The sequence below is a fragment of the Centroberyx affinis genome, unplaced genomic scaffold (genome assembly GCF_046629955.1).
Source record: "Centroberyx affinis isolate AG114_WGS23_722 - 3 ecotype Tasmania unplaced genomic scaffold, CSIRO-AGI_Caff_v1 ptg001497l_1, whole genome shotgun sequence".
NCBI lineage: Eukaryota > Metazoa > Chordata > Actinopteri > Beryciformes > Berycidae > Centroberyx > Centroberyx affinis.
This window is the reverse complement of record NW_027279962.1, coordinates 209946-230821: the sequence shown is the minus strand read 5'-3', so window position 1 is coordinate 230821 and position 20876 is coordinate 209946. Positions and strand designations below refer to the sequence as shown.

General features: G+C 41.8%; 2 protein-coding genes across 5 annotated transcripts; both read left to right on the top strand.

Moving 5' to 3' along the window:
* Positions 1–1059: 1059 nt before the first annotated feature.
* On the top strand, positions 1060–15424 carry brd2b (bromodomain containing 2b). 4 transcript variants are annotated; one of them, XM_071527179.1, is made up of 13 exons: positions 1060–1173; positions 5337–5631; positions 6302–6361; positions 6660–6797; positions 8160–8304; positions 8623–8786; positions 9539–10036; positions 10521–10649; positions 10799–11044; positions 11332–11585; positions 12315–12622; positions 13370–13495; positions 13703–15424. In XM_071527179.1, the coding sequence occupies exons 1-13, from the start codon at positions 1142–1144 to the stop codon at positions 13828–13830; spliced, it is 2523 nt and encodes an 840-aa protein (XP_071383280.1). In that variant the 5' UTR covers positions 1060–1141; the 3' UTR covers positions 13831–15424. The 4 variants fall into 4 exon arrangements, with proteins under 4 accessions (XP_071383280.1, XP_071383279.1, XP_071383283.1 ...); XM_071527178.1 differs by having other exon boundaries at positions 13367–13495; XM_071527182.1 differs by lacking the exon at positions 6302–6361.
* Positions 15425–16361: 937 nt separating this feature from the next.
* On the top strand, positions 16362–20582 carry LOC139650491 (H-2 class II histocompatibility antigen, A-U alpha chain-like). Its single transcript, XM_071527183.1, has 4 exons — positions 16362–16497; positions 17145–17402; positions 19010–19294; positions 19956–20582. The coding sequence occupies exons 1-4, from the start codon at positions 16440–16442 to the stop codon at positions 20075–20077; spliced, it is 723 nt and encodes a 240-aa protein (XP_071383284.1). The 5' UTR covers positions 16362–16439; the 3' UTR covers positions 20078–20582.
* The last annotated feature ends 294 nt before the right edge of the window (positions 20583–20876 follow it).

Sequence of the window (20876 nt, the reverse complement as noted above, 5' to 3'; positions counted from 1 at the left end):
CCATAAACCTTTTTGACATTGTGAAAATTCACTTCTCTCTTTTTCACTTCTGCCTTTCAGCTTTTCAGTGACAAACCTTAGTCCAAGGAGTTCTGTCAAAGTGTTATTTGAAAAAATAACACTAAAAAACAGAGTCACACACTATAGGCTAAGTGATGGAATAGACTTTGCTATACTTTATTTATTTGTACATTTGTTACCAGGTTTTTACAGTTGATAGCCAAGGCATTACAGTTAATAACTTTGAGAAAATGAATGATTCTGGCTCAAATAATATACGCCTTATAGCCTTAGAGTTTCTCTCTTTCCATCAAGTTTGCTGTGGTTTTAACTAAAATTGTAAGGCTGTAGATTACAAGGTAAGGACAAGGGTTCAGATGGCAATTCTGCTGCTAAAAAAATGAACTTTAAGAATCTTTTACCAGTTGTGAGAACTCATATCAAACTTTAGTTTCTGGGTTGAAAAAGCTCAAGTGGTCTTTGACACCACCTAGTGTGTAAAACACAACATGGTTACTTTGTTCGCAGCCCACATACGTATAGTAGGCGGCTGTAGGCCAAATGAGCTGCCTGGTAGACAATGCTCTTTTGTTATGATGCCGACAAAAATATTAATATGTGAGTAGACTAAGCAGCTTTCATAAAGTAGACAAAATCTGTAGCTGTAGGGAACTGCAGCTGAAACAGATGATACAATGTCAACACCCCATCCATCCCGTGCAGACAGCGACACAATACGAGTGAATGGGAGAGACTGATTCTATGTGGTTCGCCTGGAAATGGAAATAATTGTAGGTTAAGAATGTATCCATGTTCACGAAACAGCAACAATGTAACACAATGCACCGTATGCTACCTTTGTGTTTGGGATTAAACATGAAAGAGTACAAGATGTTCCATGATGGAGAGGATCTTGGGCGTGTGCTCCGCGTGACAGACGTTCGGCTGTAGCCAATGAAAATGCAGGATCACCCCGAACGTGACGGGAAGTACACGGCACTGCCACGTTGTGGGTTTATATAGCGTCAGGCGGAAGCGTTTAGGCGCCATTTCATTGCAGAGTTGTCCCGTGCTCGTCCAGCAGGAACACAGCGTCAACAGTGGAACAATTGGATTGTAAAAACACTCCGGATCCACCCCGATGGAAGCGGCCATCAACCCGCCTCGCGACAGGTACCATTCGCAGCGTTTTGATCGATTTCGCGGTGTGGGGAGATATTATTGGCTTTGCAATACGTATGAATTAGGACTAAATGTCAGCATCTAACGTTTGTGTTAGCTGCCCGTAAAAACGCTAGCTTGTCAGTGAACGGTTGCCTTAATGACACAGACTGCCTTGCCAGGTTATACACTGAGTTAGCCTAAACTAACGCTGATTGCTCGGTCCTAAAACTGATATTTGCCGTATTTGGTGCTTCAGTGCAGCCGTTTTCTTTGTTTTTCAGCCTGTCAGGTTAGCAAGCGTGACAGCTGCAGCCTCACCAGCCGGGTCGACCGGCTGCTGCCGCCGGCTCTGTGTCGGTTGATTCATTCATTGCTCCGGCGCCCTGCTAACGCTAACTGGGCAGCTCCTACGACTTTCACATAAGCTAATTGGTAGGAAATATTGTGTCCAGGTTGCTTGCCAGTATTTCCACACACAATATTTGCTTACTTGCTGAGTGGCAGCTCCAAATTAACCATCAGATTTGCCGAGTAATTGCTGCAGTCGGTTGACGCTAGCTAGCCCTCATAACGTAGCTTGCAGCTTGCAGCTTGGTTTCTGTACCGGCGAACATGTATGCTTTGGCAAAAATGTAAGGAATGGGCTAATAGGATTGTGATTTGACCTTCTGTAGTAGTTACGTTAAATAAAGTCTTTGTGTTTGACATTTTGGTACAATTTCGGTTGTCATTAGCTTCTGTCAGTCTGAGGCTGTGTTTACAAACACTAGGGCGGGGCGTCGAAACCACGCGATCACCAGCTGTTGGGGTTTTAATGGGAAGAGTCTAATGGTTTTTCTAAGGCGCAATAACTACTCGTTAAGGCTTTGATTTCGATTCGGTTAAGATGGTTTGTAGGCTATACGATCTGGGTGCATTTAACATGGCTTATACGTTTAGTCTAACTTAGTTTCATGTTGTGCCTGTGTGCAGGTTGAAACAACAAGGCTCACATCAGGGATTACTATGGAGCTGGACAACAATATTAATTGTAATGGCACTAGAGCAAATAATAGAAAAAAGGGATGACAATAATGTATGTTAAGCCATCAAGTATCACGATTATGCCCATATGATATGTGATATAGCATATAGCCTACCTGTATTTATCACACAATGGCTCATTTTGAGATATTTCTTAATCCTAAATGCTCTATGTGGGCATTGGGCGTCTGGCTGATGTAGGAAATAAGCTGACAAGCTTTGCCCCTGTTTGTGTGTTAGTGGGGCAGGTGTGTGTCCTGAGCCCTGGGGTGAGATTTAACTTTTGCTAAATCTGGTTCACGTGCTCTACATGGCGGGGGTGAAGGGGTTTATGGTGGAACAGTAGTTTTCCCACACATGGACTTGGAGACCTGTAGATTGAGTAGTCTATATCAAACAATGTTGCATTAGAAGCACAGCTTGGTCTTAAGTCCCCTATAAGCCGGAGAGCATCATTCTTACTGCTCTGTAGTTTAGACGCCCTGCCTGTAAATCACATTGTAAACAGAGAACTGCTATATAAAGATTATTGTTGATTTCACTCCAATCTGTACAGAGTTCAACCGTGTAGCATTTTAGACTAGTAGTAGTCATCATCTCTGCCTTTGTTGCATAACATTTTGCCATGCCATGACCAAGGAGTATATAACTCTGTAGTGCAGCTATATATAGTGCCACCATCCACACACCTATGAGTCTTCCTGTTACATTTACAGATTGGGCTTTTGCGTGTCATTGTGGTCACATTTGTTTCCAAGTAGGATATATGTGGCAAATTTGGGAGCACACAAAATAAATTTAGGAGCACAATCAATGAAAGTATTTGATATTTCCCATCCCTTTTATACATTGCACCTCTACTATTTTTCTGTGCTAGCAGAATTTATTTTCAGCATAGTTTACTAATAACATGGGAAGACTCTGGATCTCAATTTAGCTGATATCTTTGTCCTGAGATATGGAGTAAGTGCAAACAGTATTATAAGGTAGGCCTGGGCAGTATACTGAAAATTCACTGATACAGACATTATGACTCTCACTGACCTAATTTTGCTCATGGCGGTATGTTAGGTAAAAGCTTTCCCCACGGCTTGTGTTGTGCTCTTGAAGATAACCTACAGTATAGAGCCACTTCTGGTCCATGTAGGCTAGCCTACATCTGCCTCGTTCAGCCTATGAGCTTCATTCAAAAGCAAAATAGCCTCACTATCCTACCATTCTTTAGAAGTAACATGAGTGCTGAACCGAGCTTAGGTAGGGACAGTGTGTCAGTTGAAAATAAGAAAGACCTGGTCCTGAAAAAGATTCTGTGTCACTGGGGCACATTCTGGCTTCAGCAAACTTAAATGTTAACACTGTTAGGAAAAATGGTACCACATACAAAAAGGTACACAAGCAATTTGTTTCATCACTTGAAATACAACTACCTCACTGAATATGGTGAGTGTATGGCAAAGAAATAAAAATGGCATAGGAAAAAAGATAGAAAGAGGCAGCTCACAAGGCAGCCCTTATTTATTTTATTTTACTTATTTATGTAGATTTATTCATTTAAAGATGTGAGACATTAGGGCTGGACGATATGGTTGAAATCAATATCACGATAATCATAAGGTTTTTTTTTATATCGATATATATGACGATATGGCTCACATAAGCAAAATCACGTTAAATAATCAAATTAATGTTCATCATATTGAACCAAATGGTAATGTTTGGTGTCATGTCAAACTAAACTGAAATTTTCACATAATATTCCTACCATACTTTTATCTTTATTTTATCTGAGCTTCTAAATAAAATTTGCTTGTTCTCAGATCAGTTCGGACAGCAGAATTGTGCGTCTCGATATCCCAAAATCACCATATCATCACAATATAATCCCACTGAAAGACGATAAACGATAATATTGAATTGTCGCCCAGCCCTATGAGACATTCATTTTCAGTTTCTACTAGAGGCATGAAGCTAGTGGTAAATATAAATATTTTTACCTTGGTGCATAATATATGTATATGAGCCAAGCTAAAAAAAACATGTTTCATTTATTGTTATTGAGGTAAATGTGACAATATATCATATGGATTCGAGGTCTTATCACCCAGCCCTATTATTTCTAAGTGAATGTTTGTGTAGCCTATGCCATTCAGATGACAAGGATCCATGCTATGGCCGTTCCCGCGGATGTGCTAAAAGTAGCAGCCTATTGATAGAATCCTAGTTGCCTTGACGATGGGATAACGGACAGGGAGGGCAGAGCCGTAGTTTCACTGGCCATGAAGGTTTCCTGAGTGAATCGTGCAGCCTATAGCCTGCTCCTTTGACGTCAGCAGATGCTCTGTGTGCGTGTGTGTGTTTGTTGATAGGAGGATGGCTGATCAGTGGATTGATTGTAGCATTGATTAAGGCAATAAAGATCATGGTCTGCTTTTGACTGTGGTTATCAACAAGTCCCGTTTCCTTCACTAACAAACGCACTCTCTCTCTCTTTCTAGCCATTCTGCGTCTTTGTATCCCCCAGCAAAAATGGGTACACCATTCTCAATCTCTATTTGAAATGTAATCTTTTTATAATACAATAAAATCCTGATTTTCATCACAAAAACCTTCATCACGTAGGAGAAAGCCGTGGGTCTCAAACATTTTGGCTTGTGACTCCTTAAAACGAAGCGATGCCTAATTGCAGCCCCCATCGCATGCTGCATATGCAGAATGTTCATCCAAAAAATGTTTTTCCGTTTTCAGATGGTTTCATTTGATTATTAGAGGAGGCCTAGAGGCTGAAAACTATTCAGTATTTCACAAGAAAAAAACAAAAATTGTATAATGTGTAACAAATGTGTAATCATAAAAATTACATATTTATATAGGAGAAATGTGTTTTTTTTCCTATCCCACAAATCATCTTGTGACCACCAAAAATTATATTCTGACGTCCAGTTTGAGAACCACTGGTATAAAGCATCAGTTTTCAGTGATGTTGTGTTTGTTCATCCCTTATAGACTTAATACCTGTTTACTGTAAGCTGGCATCCCTGCTCCTGCAGTATGAGCACAAAGTTCTTCCTTCATCATTGTATCCTTGAAATTTCTCTCTCCTCTTCTGTTTCTTCTTTTCATCCTCTGGTCTCCCCCTCTCCTCCTCTCAGCTCTCTGGTCGGGCTGTCCGGTGGCGGGATGGAGCAGCACAGCGGCTCCGGCCCGGGCAAACGCATCCGCAAGCCCTCGCTGCTGTACGAGGACTTTGAGAGCCCCTCTCTGCCCCACACGACGCCCCAGGGCCCCCCCGCCCCGCCGCAGCCCCCCGTGAGAGACCCCAACCGGCCGGGCCGCATGACCAACCAGCTGCAGTACCTCCAGAAGGCCATGATGAAGTCTCTGTGGAGGCACCACTTTGCCTGGCCCTTCCATGAGCCGGTGGATGCCTACAGGCTCAACCTACCGGTGAGTTAAATGCAGGAGCTTTAGCAAGAAGAGATTCCGCCTTTAAATTTTGTGGTGTTTTTTTGTATATTTCTACAACATGGGATAATGCACAGGGGGGAGTGTTAAAGGAAAAATCCCCCCGTGGATACTGTTCGATATCGTAAATATGTGATGTCCAGTGCTTTTCAGGACTTATTTTCTAATGAAGTGTTGTAATTTACTTTTTTGGTGTACCCACTTTCCCTCAACCTGCCTCATCTACTAAGTAGGGAGTCCTACATTTCCCAGAATGACTTGTTCATTTCAGTCAGAGGTGGGTGATGCAATTTCGCTCAAAGAAGTTCGATTTTGCATCGTCTCACCTTTTGGCTAGATAGCCAAGTAGTTTGTGAATACTGGGGTGTGATCGCGGCCGCGCCCCTTACTCAAAAAACCTCAACAGACCATAACACTGCATTGCATTATGATTTGTTGGGGCTACTGTTGGTAGAGAAATTGGTCTCTCTGCCTCTTCTACGATGAATTTCGGTGTGTGATTGTTGAATGTCGATACAAAATGGTGAGTCTAGAAAGAAGCCCTCAATCTTTCATTCTGAGGGGCTGATACCGAAATCTGAGGTTTACTGTTGATGTTTTAAATAGTTTAGATAACTGAAAAAATTTTGTCATGTCATCTGTGTTTGGCCAGTTATCCGTGGGAATAAGAAAAATAGACCACCAAACAACAAAATGGGCCCAGAAATACAAGGTACATCGCCAATAACTGATTTTTAACAGTGTTAAAGTGTTTTTAGGGTGAATTAACACAGCCACCTGCCAAATCCTAGTACATTTTCAATTTGTATACTCTACCAGCTACTTTGACGGGTAAACCGCCATCATTCCAACCTGTTTGGGAAATTAATTTGTCAGGTCGAAGTGGCTGAATTTCGGAATTCATCCGCTCCTGTGGCTGATTTTCATAAAATTTCATAAAGTCTCTATATGAGCCTCACTCTCCCTCTCCTTTTCCCCTCTTTCTCTCTCTCTCATTCTCCCTTTCCCAGGATTACCATAAAATCATCAAACAGCCCATGGACATGGGGACCATCAAAAAGCGCCTGGAGAACAACTACTACCGCAGTGCCAGTGAGTGCATGCAGGACTTCAACACCATGTTCACCAACTGCTACATCTACAATAAGGTAGGGACTCTTATCAATTGCGACATAAACACTCTCCTTTTATTCCTCTTGTTTTCTTTCTTCCTTCCTTTTTATTTCCCTCTCTTTCACTCTCTCTCCTAAATGACATGGCACTCCCTCTCTCTCAGTGTCATTTAATTGTTAAAGTTTGATATCAGGTGGACTTCAGAAACAGCAGTAGTAACCATTGTTATTACATACACTAGAAAACATCCCCCTTTCTCCTCTTTCTTTGCTCTCTTAGATGCACACTAGCCATTGGGTAGGGTCCTATAATGTCTGCTATGTGGCAAACACGGACAGAATTGCTATGGAATTCTAACATAAACACGGAAAAATACAATTTGGGGGAAATTGCTTCAAAGGAACAAACAGAAACTTATCAGAACAGAAACAGAAACTACTCTAGGCCTCTGTCATGACACTTGGGCATGTATTGACGTGCATGTACGTGTGCGTCAGCATGTGCACAGATGATTTTTAGAGTAAGAGAGGAAAGAAGAATGTCAAATGGACCATCAGGAAACAAAACAATGGCTACAGCATCCAAAAAATTGAGAAACATGGCACTTCCTCCAAAATTTAGGCTAGAGTAGAGCAAAAAATAAAACCAACATTTTCTTTTGCATTATTCTATTCGTACAGTCCGTTGACGGAGGAGACAGGCAATTATGTAAAATTCGACATGGCAAACAAATAGAGATGTTAAGAATTGTGTACTCATACACTCTTTCTTTAGCTAAAAGACAAAATAATTTTGTGAAGTCATGCTTGCTCTTTAGTGAGTAAGATCTAATTAATAAAAGTAAGTTGTAGTTGTATTATTATTAATTTAAACTATGAATAATTGCTCTTTGGCTTTGAATTTTGTAGTTGTAGTAGAGTTGTTATGAAAGCTTCAGCAGGAAGACAGAAAAAGTGTATTTTAACATTGGTGTTAATGGGGATTCTCCTTTATGTGGTGTCTTCATTCCCTGTCGTGTTCTTCTTCTCTGCTTCTATCGATTCATCGTGGGAGTGGACTGAATCTGTACTTTTTTTTCTCGTTCTTCTAAACCATTTATTATCCAGGGAAAGCTGTCCAAGCATGCATGCCCTTTTTTTTAACACAGTGCTACTTCATCCTCAGACAGACACATTCAGTTCTGGGTTCACTGGGTTAAGTGCCTTGCTCAAGGGAACCTAAGCAGTAGTTGTTGAGGGAAGGGAGAGTTTTTATTCTCTACTAATGGCAACGAATCTGAACTTCCATAACTGACACCTTGAAGATGACAGAATCTGCAGAACAATGTTTTGTTTTGTTTTTTCTTATGGCTTATTTGCAGTATGCTAATGCGTTATAAATCGTTTTTTCTCTGTTAGCCGACAGATGACATTGTGCTGATGGCCCAGTCGCTGGAGAAGATCTTTCTGCAGAAGGTGGCCCAGATGCCCCAGGAGGAGATTGAGCTGCCTCCTCCCACCCCGCGAAACAAAACCAGCAGGGGCAAAGGCCGCAAGTCTAATGGTGAGTCAGTGACATAGTGTTATGTTTGAAGTGAGGTTGTTATATATCACTGGAAAGCTTGGTGGGCATGCTGGTTCTTGGTTGTGAAGAAGCATCCTCAGTCTTCAATCAGCATCTGGTATCAGCATTTGCAATTACAGAAATTATTTCCTCATGTTTGCTAGTCACAAACAAGTAAACGGGAAACCATTTGATGGAAAGCATCATGTAAAGCCACGCATGTCTGCAGTCATAATGGGCTTTTTCCAAACTATTTAGAAGTTGTTTATCGTCCTTTTGCCCAATCACATTTATAAAAAACTTCATCATGTCTCTCAGCGTCGAGGGCTCACCAGGTGCCAGCAGTGTCCCAGTCGGCGTACTCCCCCTCCTCCTCGGACACAGGAGAGTCCATGCTGGCCAACTCTCCCCAGACTGTACTGACCAAAAGCCTGCTCCCTGCCAACATCATGGGCATGCCCCCAACGCAGCCCACCACCAAGGTACATGCCTCAAAACATAATCATGATAACAAACGTAATTTGGTTTTAATACCAAAATGTTAATTAATGAAGAAATTGCATTATTTACAAGAGCACAGTGTGTGGGAATTATTCTCTTGAGCTGGACTGTGTGGATGCTATTGGTCTCCTATGCACCTGTAAAAAGACTTTGTTAGATGTGCAAAGGATTCTCATAGTTTGTACTAATAAGTGAAAACAGCTGATGTAGTGTTTGGTTGGCATGCAAACCTGCAGACTCTTGGCCCTCTGTGGCATGTGGTTCGAAAAGTGCTGTGACTCTTTTGCACTAATGTCAGATCAGGGTTTCGGAAGTAGTGCTGCTTCTGCTGTGTGGTTTTGTTTTCTAGAGAAGATTTATTGAAGACACTAAAGAACGCATCACAAAAATGTCTAGGGATGTCTATGTCTATGGATGCCTAGGGGCTGCTGGAGCCCATTCAGGCATCCTGAAAGGCAGCAGCGATTGAGTGCATTATGCAAGGGAATGATGCAAAACATTTAGTATATTGAGCATTTTTATTTTAAGAAAAAATCTGTAGGTAAGTGGAATAGGCAGGGGAAAAAATTGAATGACTGGAACCCAGCCACAATATTGCCATTATCTTTCATTTGTTTTCATAGGAATATATCTTTGTCTTTTTTTGTAATTTTGTAATTGCTTTTGGTTGTCTTACAAGTCTGGCATTCTGAATTATAGTAATGACTTTCAACCTGTGTAATTATCTCTGTAGAAGAAAGGTGTAAAGCGGAAGGCGGACACCACCACCCCGTCCACCATGGGCCTGACGGTGGGCATGTCGGGTGGAGCCCGCATGGTCGGCCTGGGGAAGGGGGGCCACGGGGGCCAAGTCCACGACTCCTCCCCGCTCACCCTCTCCTCCCTGGGGGGCATGAGCATGGAGACCCCTCCTGGCATGGGTCTGGTCAGGGGCTCTGCAGGTCCTGTCCTGCTCCAGCCCATGATGGCCGGCAACGGACGCAGAGTGGGCAGCGGACGTCCCATCAAACCCCCCAAGAAGGACTTGCCGGATTCTGTCCAGCTCCAGCCCTCGAGGAAGGGCAAACTGAGCCCGCAGCTGAGGTACTGCAGCGGGCTGCTGAAGGATATGTTGTCGAAGAAGCACGCTGCGTACGCCTGGCCTTTCTATACGCCTGTGGACGCAACGGCACTGGGGCTTCACGACTATCATGACATCATCAAGTGCCCCATGGACCTCAGCACCATCAAGGTAACTTCTGATATACTCTTAGCTGATGGAAAGGGAAAAACAACTCATAGAAAAACAATTTTATTTTGATAATTGATCATTTTGATTTTATTTGATCATTTTAAAAACAGTTACATATCTACAATATAATGTAATGCACCTGATAATATTGTTTAGTAATATTATGTAAAAGTGCCATTTTTTTAAAATAATGACCAGAGTACAGGGCTTTGATCAGGAACACAAAAATCAAAAATTAGGAATTGGGGTGTAAAATCAGTTTATCTTTCATTGAAATCAATTAGAGTTGTGTGTAAGTTTGGGAGGAATAACAAGGACCACAGTGGAAAGAAAGTCCAGGTGCTTTTTTAAAAAAAAAATTTTATTTTAAAGTTAGATATGACACCCTGAAAAAACTCAAATTCACTTCCTGGAAAGTCATAATGTGTGTTTCTGGTCAAAGTGCTAACTGTTGCTCCTCTCTCCACTCCTAACCCTTCATCAGAGGAAGATGGACTGCCGTGAGTACAGGGATGCCCAGCAGTTTGCCGGCGACGTCAGACTCATGTTCTCCAACTGCTACAAGTACAACCCACCTGACCATGATGTTGTGGGCATGGCACGGAAGCTACAGGTTAGCTCAGGACTCAAATTGTTGCCTTCATGCCACTTTTAGAACTTTAACTTGGGCTAAATTTCTATTGCAACATGCAGAGATTCAGTCTTAGTTTTTATTCCCCATCCTCCTCCCTTTCCCTCATGTTTGCTCATTCTCTACCCCAGGACGTGTTTGAGTTCCGTTTCGCCAAGATGCCAGACGAACCGCACATGGATCACCCAGCCATGTCGATGAGCGGCCACCCTTCGTCCTCGTCCTCCTCTTCCTCCTCCTCGTCATCGTCCTCTTCCTCCTCCTCCGAGAGCGAGCCCAGCAGCGAGAGTGAAGAGAGCGAGAGCAGCCCCAGCTCGGACAGTGAGGAAGAGCGAGCGCACCGCTTGGCCGAGTTGCAGGACCAGGTGTGCACACAGGTAAGATGTCCCGTTTATTAGAATAATAAACTTTATTTATGTAGCATTTTTCAAAACAACAATACAATAAAACACATGCCAGAATAAGAATAAAAAGTGTGAAAGTATGTAATGTTTTTTGTGGACTAATTTAAAAGATGACACTGCTTTTTGCCAACCAATGTTCTTCAGGCATTTTGTTTCTAACGTTTAACGTACTTTAAATTCCACCTGAATTTCCTTTTTAGTTTAGTCACGGCATCTCACTCTTCTCATAAACAGTCCTGTGGTATTTTCCCTCCTCGCAGCTCCGAGCGGTGCACGAACAGCTGGCTGCGCTCTCCCAAGGCCCCATCGTCAAGCCCAAGAAGAAAAAAGAGAAGAAAGACAAGAAGGAGAAGAAGAAAAAGAAGAAGCCGGAGAAGCGTAGCCGTGCAGGCCGAGGCAGAGCTGGCTCGGAGGAGTGGAAGATGCCAGGCAAGACGTTGAAGACCAAGTCAGTCAGAGGAGCTGCTACCCCGGGGAAGAAAGGCCCAGGGAAGAAGAGTAACAAGAATAGCAAGTGAGTAGTAACCTAATTACACACCTTACCTATTACCATAAAACCTGTATCTCATCTTCACATTAATCAGAGTTGCTGAAGCTCAACATGGTACACAGGGAATTATCATAACATATGCCATTTGGTGGACACTTTTATCCAAATTGCCATACAGGAGTGTGTACATTTGGGTGAAAACTCAGATGCATCCTCAAATTAGAAGAAACACTGTCCTGACTTTTTTTCTAGGGTTTTCTGGAGACTATTCCCATTGATGCCCATTGAAATTATACATTTTATCCTTTAAGACTTGCTACTAACAACAGCAAATCCTGACAAACTGCACAGCAAACATAAATGTTAATTTTCAAATATAGCACTATGTTTAACAGACTGTTCTTATGGCTGCATTAAAATAAATCATAGGCTTTGTCCAAACATGGTAATTCCATGGTAGTATGTGCCTGATGACTGAGTTGCTTACTCATCTATTGCCAGTGGCAGCTCATGAAAAGTTTATCATTGCAGCTGCACAGGCTCTGCCTTCTGTCCAGTATATGAAACTGGTTCTAAGCTATAATCCTAGGCTGTGAAATTCAAAACACAATGTCAGTGTCAGGGTTTGATCGGCTGATCACTGATGACCTATTTAGAATATTTATAGGCTGATTATGATCAATGGCCAATTGATCGGTGCACCCAATTTTTTCCCTGTTGTCCTGACTGTATCTGCTCTTCTTCATTCAACAGGCCCGCGAAGAAGCCGTTCTATACCCCACCGGCCACTTCCATGCTGCCCCACTACGACTCGGAGGAAGAGGAGGAGATCGTGCCCATGACGTACGACGAGAAACGCCAGCTGAGCCTCGACATCAATAAGCTCCCGGGGGAGAAGCTGGGCCGTGTGGTGCACATCATCCAGGCCAGGGAGCCGTCACTGAGGGACACCAACCCCGAGGAGATTGAGATTGACTTTGAAACGCTCAAGCCGTCGACACTGAAGGAGCTGGAGCGCTACGTCATGACCTGTCTGAGGAAGAAGCCCCGCAAGCCTTATGGTGAGTAATGGAGCTGACGCAAGTCGACCGGGCAAATACTGGCTTGTTTTGGTTTGACCGTGTCTTGTTTGTGGCTTTTTATTCGTTGACAATAAGCTGATTTTTATACTTATGAGCTATATTTTCAATAGAAGTCCTTTCATGCTGTGCGTAAATACAGGGATAGTTTATCAATACACAGCATCTGATGCAACTATCCTTTGTGCCGTTTTTGGTTGCGCACCTATGTAGAGCCCAGACCTGCCGACCTGTAAACTTTTTGTGTAGCAGCTCCACATTTTGACGTCAAAGTATGCTGGTATGAGTTGTAACTCTAAAATACACTGTAAGAGGCTTTTCTTCCACAACCTAATTTAAGATAAATAAATAAGAATGTAACTGAGTCATGACGCTAGGATGACTGACAATTGTGCATAATGTCATTTTCCCATTCTTGACTTTGGTGTATGTCCCCTCCCTTCTTGTATTCAGTTCTCCTCTCACTCTGTTGCTAACAGAAAGGCTGGTTTTCCTCCTGAGTAGGCAAAGCTGGATAAGAACTTCTGTACCGATGCCAGCACAGGCGATTATAAATTCCCTAATAATTTAGTATATGAAACTGAGTTAACTTTCCAACAGTGTCTGTGAATGCACTAGCTAAACTCTCATCTACACTAACCTGACTCTACACTTAGGCATACACTTCACCACATTGCTGTGTGGAACCCAGGTCTGTGACAACCTTGTCCTCTTTCTTTTGCTCAGCAGCCAAGAAAGCCAGCAGTGGCAAGTCCAAAGAGGAGCTGACTCTGGAGAAGAGGAGGGAGCTGGAGAGGAGGCTGCAGGATGTCAGCGGACAGCTCAACTCCGGCAAGAAACCCCCAAAACCGAAGGGTGAGCTCACACATCCTCCATACAATTCTCTTTTGTAAAACATTTCATTACACTGTTTTTGAAACGTACTACAAAAATAGATGTCTTCTTCTTCCTCCTTCCTACACTACCACTCAAAACACTTTTTGGTCACTGCATAATTACATTTGTAGTGGCATTGTATTAGCAGAATTGTAACCTTTTCTCTTCTTACTTTTCTCGTCTCAGTGGAGAAGCCCAGCGCTGTCGAGACTCACACTCAGCCCACGCGACTCAGCGGCAGCAGCTCCAGCTCCGACTCTTCCTCCTCCTCATCCTCCTCTTCCTCAGACACCAGTGATTCAGACTCTGGTTGAGAACCGGTAACCACTGGCTGAGAGAGAAAACGCTAATGACTCCCTATAGAACTCAGGGACTTGGGCTGGCCCAGGACACACAACGCACCCTGAAACAGTAGTGGGCCGAGAGGGCAGCCATGTTGGATACCACGGCGCGAACACTCCAAGCGGACTACCAAGAAGAGGATGATGGGGGGTTTTGTGTGGGAGTGAGAGAAGGTCTGTGAATAATCGTAGAACCCAAACACTAAATGCCTTGGTTTCTCCTCCATCCGCCTGTAAATAGTTGTACAAATTTATGTTTCTTTTATAAAGAAGAATTTTATGGTGATCCCCCCAAAGAGGGAGGTGGAGTAATGAAAGGATGTGGAGAGATCGGCCTTACTCCAAATCAACCCCTAGCCTCAGTCTTAATGACCTACTAGATTGTTGTCAGTAACAGCAAGTTTATTTGGAAGAATACAGTATTGTTAGCAATTTTGCAGTAACCTCCCTGGAGTTTCCCTCTCGAATATCCCCTTCTAATTTCCGTCTGCAAAAGAGCGACTGAGCAGCAAATAAAGGCAAGCCTAAGGGTTAATTTGGTATCTGCCACATGTAAGTCAAAATCTCTAAAGTTGGTTAGAGTTCAAGTTATGAGTAAGATCATTGTTTGCACCCATTGTTCTTGCTGCTAATTCTCAGACATTCTGTTTGAGCATGGAGCTCTATGCTGCAAAATCTGGCATACAGCCTTAGAAACTGGCTTTTTTGGTTTTGAAAACAAGGTGGTTCCATAGAATTGGCTTAACATAATTGCAAAATTTGCATTTAATTGTTTTACTCGTTCAATTAGAATGTATTTTATGGGTACACTACACTCTTAAAGCCCACCAGCCATTTTTTTACGCTGCATAGTCTTATAAACATGACACTAAACTAAGCACTGTCTTAAATATTTTGCCATCAGTTCTTCAAGTTCCCTTTTTGATATTGTTATAACCTTTGGTTTCGTCTCATAGCGAGCAGTAACTTTAGTGTCTGGCTTTTTTCTTAGAGAGCTGAACATAGGGCGCTGAATCTGTCAGAATATACTGTAGGTCTAACTTAAAGATATTTATGGCCTGAGTGTGTAAAGTATTGCATTACTATTTCTTAAGACATTTGCTGCACTTGAAAAACTTGTTGAAGATTTCTTGAAGAAATCTTTTGGATGCTCGGCACTTACTGGAACAGAGCTACGATGTTCCCACAGAGAGACTGGAGTTGAGTCGGCACGGCACTCACAGACCATGCATAGCTGAAGCTGTTGTTGAATGTTCTCTGAAAGAAGATGCACTTGTATATATTTAACTCTTTAAACTCTATTTGACCGTTGCACAAACAATTATATTTCTTCTGTTCTGTCTTTATTTTCCTGTTGTTTTGTTTCCTTTTTTTTTTTTTTTTTACATAATGTATTTCTCATGTTATCTTTTCCTGAAGAACATTTCATGAACATTGCTGGCCTCTGGTCGTCCGGATCGCTGCCTCTCAGAAGCATACCTTTCATTTGACAACTGTATATATTAAAATAATCTCTTCTGTATAAAGACTTGAGTTTTTTTGTGTGCCTAGGATGAGTGGGAGTGGCATAGGCATATATTTTAAAACTTGGCATGATTAGCATCTTGTCTAGTTTCTCTTTTTGCTATCTCCCAATGATGGATGAATTTGGTATGGCTTTGTGTTTACTTCTATATCTTTCCATCTTCCCTGATATTTTGGGCAACACCAGCATACTATATACACCTCATCTTGGCTTTGTAGAAGTATTCCCTCAGGTTTGGCAAATGCATTCCTCCCTTGTCTTTACTCAATTGAAGTGTTATATAGTGTATATCTGACCCTTGGTGTTTTGCCAGCCCCAATAAACCTGGATATCAGTTTGTCCCAGGACATGTATATTGTTTTTCTGAGATCATTACTGGGATTGATTGGATCAAGTGCAGAACAGCCTTGGCAGTACATTCATTTTCAGTGCAGACAATCTCCTGATCTGTTTTAGTTTCATATTATTTAGCATGGGTTTTTGTTATAGGTATTTATATATATAGGTATTTAATTGATTTTGCATTCCACATAACACAAGTCTTGGCTTGGAAAGTAATTACTAGTTTCTCTTTTCATAAACTGCATTAACTGACAACTTGCTTTAGCTCTTATGCTGTAGTAGTGTTCTTGTTTTGGTCGTTCAGTATGGTTGATGGCCTGATGAGTGTTAAAAGAGTCAGCAGAACAAACTATCACTTATGTTTTTGCTTATTTTAATTTACAGCACTTTAAATAACACAACGTCAGACTTGGTATTTCGAGTGGAATTGGACCAGGATGAGTTCATTCCAGATATGTCACACATTTAGTTCCAGAGTTCCACAGCAGGTGGCAGCGGTTAGTCATGTTAACAGGTGAGCCTTTAGTGCCTTGAACATGTTCTAGGTGGAAACATTGCTGTCACTGAAATACAAGCATTGATTGGTTTGTGGCATGAGGAAGTTATTTCAGAATTTGAATCCATGGTGTCAGGTTCATGTTTGGGAAGGACGATAAAGAGCTACAGGCAACGAAACCTGCTCAGGGCTGTTCAGAGGACCTGAACAGCCCTCAAAATGGGGATGAATATGTTTCTGGTGCTGCTGGTTATTTGTCTGCCAACACACAGTCAGAGTAAGTACTGTAAAAGTACATAATTCATGTTTGTCATGATTGCTATACCCAGAGATAAGAAAAGGCATGACGAGTTTTTGGTTTTTGGTCTTGCAAGTTTTACCAGACCTAAATCTGATAAGAAAAGCAGATGTTAATACCTTGAGATGATGGAGGCTGGTCTGTTTAATACATTGAGGATGCAGCATGTTACCAAAGAGAAGATTGTCAATCAAGACTTCACACAAAAGGTCATTTTGATCTGCTATACTGTATATTAAAGCACTAACATTTTGTCTGTTGGTACAAACTAAAATTTTACTGTTTCCAGCTACTTTCACTATTTTACCAGCCAACTAGATTTTTTAGCATAGAATCGGACTTCCAAGTCGTGGTTGGTTACCTGCCAAAGTGGCTGATGGAGTAGACAAACTTTCACAGCCAACATTTTACCAGCATTTGGATGGTGGCTGGTGTTAATTTTGCACATTGGTTGAGATCTCTGTTCATATTTAGATCACATGTTTAGATCAAACTGTCTAGGATTCTCAAGAATAAACACCAGATTTGATTACAAAGACTACTTTTTTTGACTTCATTATTGTACACTGCAAACACCAGGATGTGACACTGTGACAATGCCCTCTCTCCCCTCCAATAAACTGCAGGCAAACACTTGCTTCGCATTTTGACCTTCTGCCAGAGGAACGAGACAGACGATGGGCAGTACGATGCGGAATTTGATGGCGACGAGCTCTTCTATGTCGACCCTGTCACCTACGAGCCGGTGCGGCGTCTGCCAGAGTTTGTTGATCAGTGGACCGACGACCCTGGACTGCCTGCTGATGTCTATGTGTCCATTGGTACCTGCAAGTACAACGTGCCCCGCTGCATCAAGGGAGAGAACAACCCTGCAGAGGCCATCGGTGAGAGTTTCAACTGTCTGAAACAGTGATTTTCTATTGATTACATGGATTTGTTTTGGACCATATAGTAAGTGCCACTCTCCTGTGCTACCTCACACAGCTCAGTGGTGGAAAAAGTACTCAAATCCTTCACTTAAGTAAAAGTAGCAATACCATAATATTGGAGAAATACTCCATTAAAAGTAAAAGTCCATTGTCAAAATTGTACTTAAGTAAAAGTATAGAAGTATTGGCAGCAAAATGTACTTAAGTATCACAAGTAAAAGCACTCATTCTGAAGAACGGCCCCTTTCACAGTATTAAATTATTGATGCATTAACCTGTAAGAAGTATTTTAATGTTGTCGGTCGAACTACTCCATATACTGTTGGGGAGTTTAAACTCTAACAATGCATCAAATTTATGAAATTATTGTATGTTTTGCATGTAATACCTTATTCTGCAAAGTAACTAGTAACTACTAGTGAAATAGTGAAGTAGCGTAATTCCATGTAAGAATTCAGTAAGAAAACAAACCATTCCTAAATGACCCTGAGAATACAAGCAGCAGACAAAACAACAACAGTCATCATCACCATCATCATCATTATCATCAGTTTTCTTAACAAAATGAAGCTGTGAAATAAAAGGAACAAAACAAACATCAACAAACAGTTGGCTATAATAAAGCCAAGACTTGCACTGCTGGCTCCATCAGCGCCTGCAGCTCGCTAAGAGCCACTCAGCAAAATTCAGAAACAACATTCCCAACAAACAAATTAATAAAACCACTATAGCGTAATGGGATCAACAGTAAGTTATCTTGTTAAACACAAGATGATAAGAAGAGCTTCCTGGTGCGTGCTTAAAAGAAGCACAAAACAGGTATCACTCCTGTGTGGTGCAACCAACCTTTGTGGTTATGTAATCATGCTTGTTTTGTTTTTGCAGGTCAATGCTTCTGCTGCAACTCATTTTATAGCTTTGCATTGGGGAGAAAGAAATGAATAAGATAATTAATAATAAAATTACACATATTGGGTGTTTCTATGACATTCTACCTGTGGTTTAGCTATGTAACAAGGCAAAATCAACACCATGCCGGTGTTTATATAACTCCACACCTATCAGTTATTTTAACACTTTTAGATAGTTCTGAACAGCCACCTCAGAGCCATATCAGCTCTATGAGTCAACAAGCAACTCTCCAACCAACACTTGTCAACTCCAAATAAATGTCACTGAAAAATCAACACTTGTGAACACTGGAAAATTTGCTGCGTACATGACTTTCAGACTGATTACAGCCACGATTTGGCACCATGACTGATTTTCAAGGACCGAATCCATGCTACACAGCAAAATGTCCTGTGTTGATTTTTCTGGATTATTTGGAGTTGACAGGCGTTGATTGGAGAGTTGTTTGTCCAATCACAGAGCTGATATGGCTCTGGAACGGCTTGTTCAAAACTGTTAAAGTGTTACATTAACTCTGATGAATGTGGACTTACATAAACACTGATATTGGGCTGGTTTTTACACTCTCAGATTTAAATTAACACTAATGATTTATCTGTCTGTCGGTCAAACATGCCTCCATCCATCCATCCATCCATCCATCCATCCAGTACCGCCGACCTCCCAGGTGTACCCCGAGGACGAGGTGGAGCTGGGCGTCCTCAACACCCTCATCTGCTGGGTCAGCGACTTCCATCCCACGCCGGTAGACATCACCTGGGCCAGGAACGGACAGCCGGTGGAGCCGGACGACGTCAGCCAGACCATGTACTACTCCAACAAGGACTTCAGCTTCCGCATCTTCTCCTACCTGAGCTTCACTCCGCAGGAGGGAGACATCTACTCCTGCAGCGTGGGCCACATCAGCCTGCAGGAGCCCTTCACCAGGTTCTGGGGTGAGTGACGCCTGGTAGGACTCCCAGTTGTGACCAGGTCGATGCATGTGGGTTACTCGACTTGCTTGGGTAAAAAGGATTAAAAAAAAAGTCACATGAGGATGTTTTTTGGTGTGACACAGGAGAATAAGGGGTAAAGAATGGCATTTGGCATTTGTAAAATATGCCTGAGATATGTAGAAAACAGGATAAGATCAGATCAGATGGATCAGGCCGATATTGGGCTTTTATTAATATCAGATAGCAGCCACTCACTGCTGTCCACTGCTGATTTGATGGAGGTTCCTTCCTGACCACATGCTACTTAAAAACCTGCAATGATAGTTTTTCTTTGCACATTTCATTTTATCATTGTTCAGTAATGTTTTTGTAAATTATATTTTCATGTAAAGGCAGTAATGTATTCCAGAGTTCCCTCTACGTCAAATGATTTCTTTAGTATTGATTTCAGTGGAGAGTTTTAGTGTCACATGATGCTGTTACAGAGGATTTTCCATGGATTTTCAAAATTCTTGGGTAATACTCAACACTTAATTTTTTGGTCAAATTTTCAGATATTGATTATCAGCACAAAATATTGGCTATCAGCAGTAATCCCAATTGGTCAAACCCTAGCGGTAACCCTTATGTTATCTATGTGTGTGTGTATGTGTGTCCACAGAGGTTGAAGTCCACACAGACCACCAGGTAGTGGAGACAGCAGTGTGTGTGTGTGGTGTGATCCTGGGAGTGATGGGAGTTGCCATAGGAGTCTGGTTCATCAGGAAAGCCAACAGATCCTAACGAGTGTGAAAACCATGAAGAAGAACACTGGAGCTGTGATGTAAATTGTGTCATCATCTTCACATTTTTCTCTTCTGTTTTCCTTGTGGGGGTGAGATGTGTTTATAAGCCCCATCGGAGTTCTCTTTATTCCTCCTGCACAGTTTGTATTTCTTGTGTTTTTATCATTTGTGCAAATAAACGAAACCCAAACCTGAGCTGAGAAACGTCAGCACATTTACTTGCATTTTACAGTAGATAAGCAGTGCTTATCTTTATTTATGTTTCTCATTACAGAGAAGAAAATGCAAGGCTAGGCTTTATCCTTCATGTTTTGCCATATTCTAGCATAGAAATAGTTTTTTTTACCCATTGTGTTTGAGCACATAACAAAATAAAGCACATAAAATGAAGTTAAAAGTTGCTCTGCTGCTGTATATTGTACTTTATGTCAAACAGAACAAAGCATCTGCAGAACATGTTACAAAGAAACAACAATTCCATTACATTGTTCTTTGTGTTTATTAACCCTTCATGAATAATAAACAGCTGTAACCACTGACACATTCACACAGTCATTCTGCCATCAATTATCACTTCCTGGCTAAGCTGTTGGCCAGATCACTGCTCCTGCAGCTCCTGCTGCTCCTGCATGACATGAACGATCAGTAAATAATGCTTGTCATGTTTGCTTCTTTGTCTTTTAATGCTGGCATGAAATGGCTACGCTCCAATCTGCTTCAGTTCTCTGTCAGATTTATTTGGCTCAGGCTTGAATCAAATTATTTTCACAGTGATGGATGAGATAGCTGCCGCAGTT

Excerpts from the sequence above, each read along its gene's own strand:
- brd2b (XM_071527178.1), top strand. The coding sequence starts at position 1,142 with ATGGAAGCGGCCATCAACCCGCCTCGCGACAG. Across the intron at positions 5,632-6,301 it reads CCTACAGGCTCAACCTACCG|TTATCCGTGGGAATAAGAAA; the intron begins GTGAGTTAAATG and ends GTGTTTGGCCAG. Across the intron at positions 10,650-10,798 it reads GCATGGCACGGAAGCTACAG|GACGTGTTTGAGTTCCGTTT; the intron begins GTTAGCTCAGGA and ends TCTCTACCCCAG.
- LOC139650491 (XM_071527183.1), top strand. The coding sequence starts at position 16,440 with ATGGGGATGAATATGTTTCTGGTGCTGCTGGTTATTTGTCTGCCAACA. Across the intron at positions 16,498-17,144 it reads TCTGCCAACACACAGTCAGA|GCAAACACTTGCTTCGCATT; the intron begins GTAAGTACTGTA and ends AATAAACTGCAG. Across the intron at positions 17,403-19,009 it reads CAACCCTGCAGAGGCCATCG|TACCGCCGACCTCCCAGGTG; the intron begins GTGAGAGTTTCA and ends CCATCCATCCAG.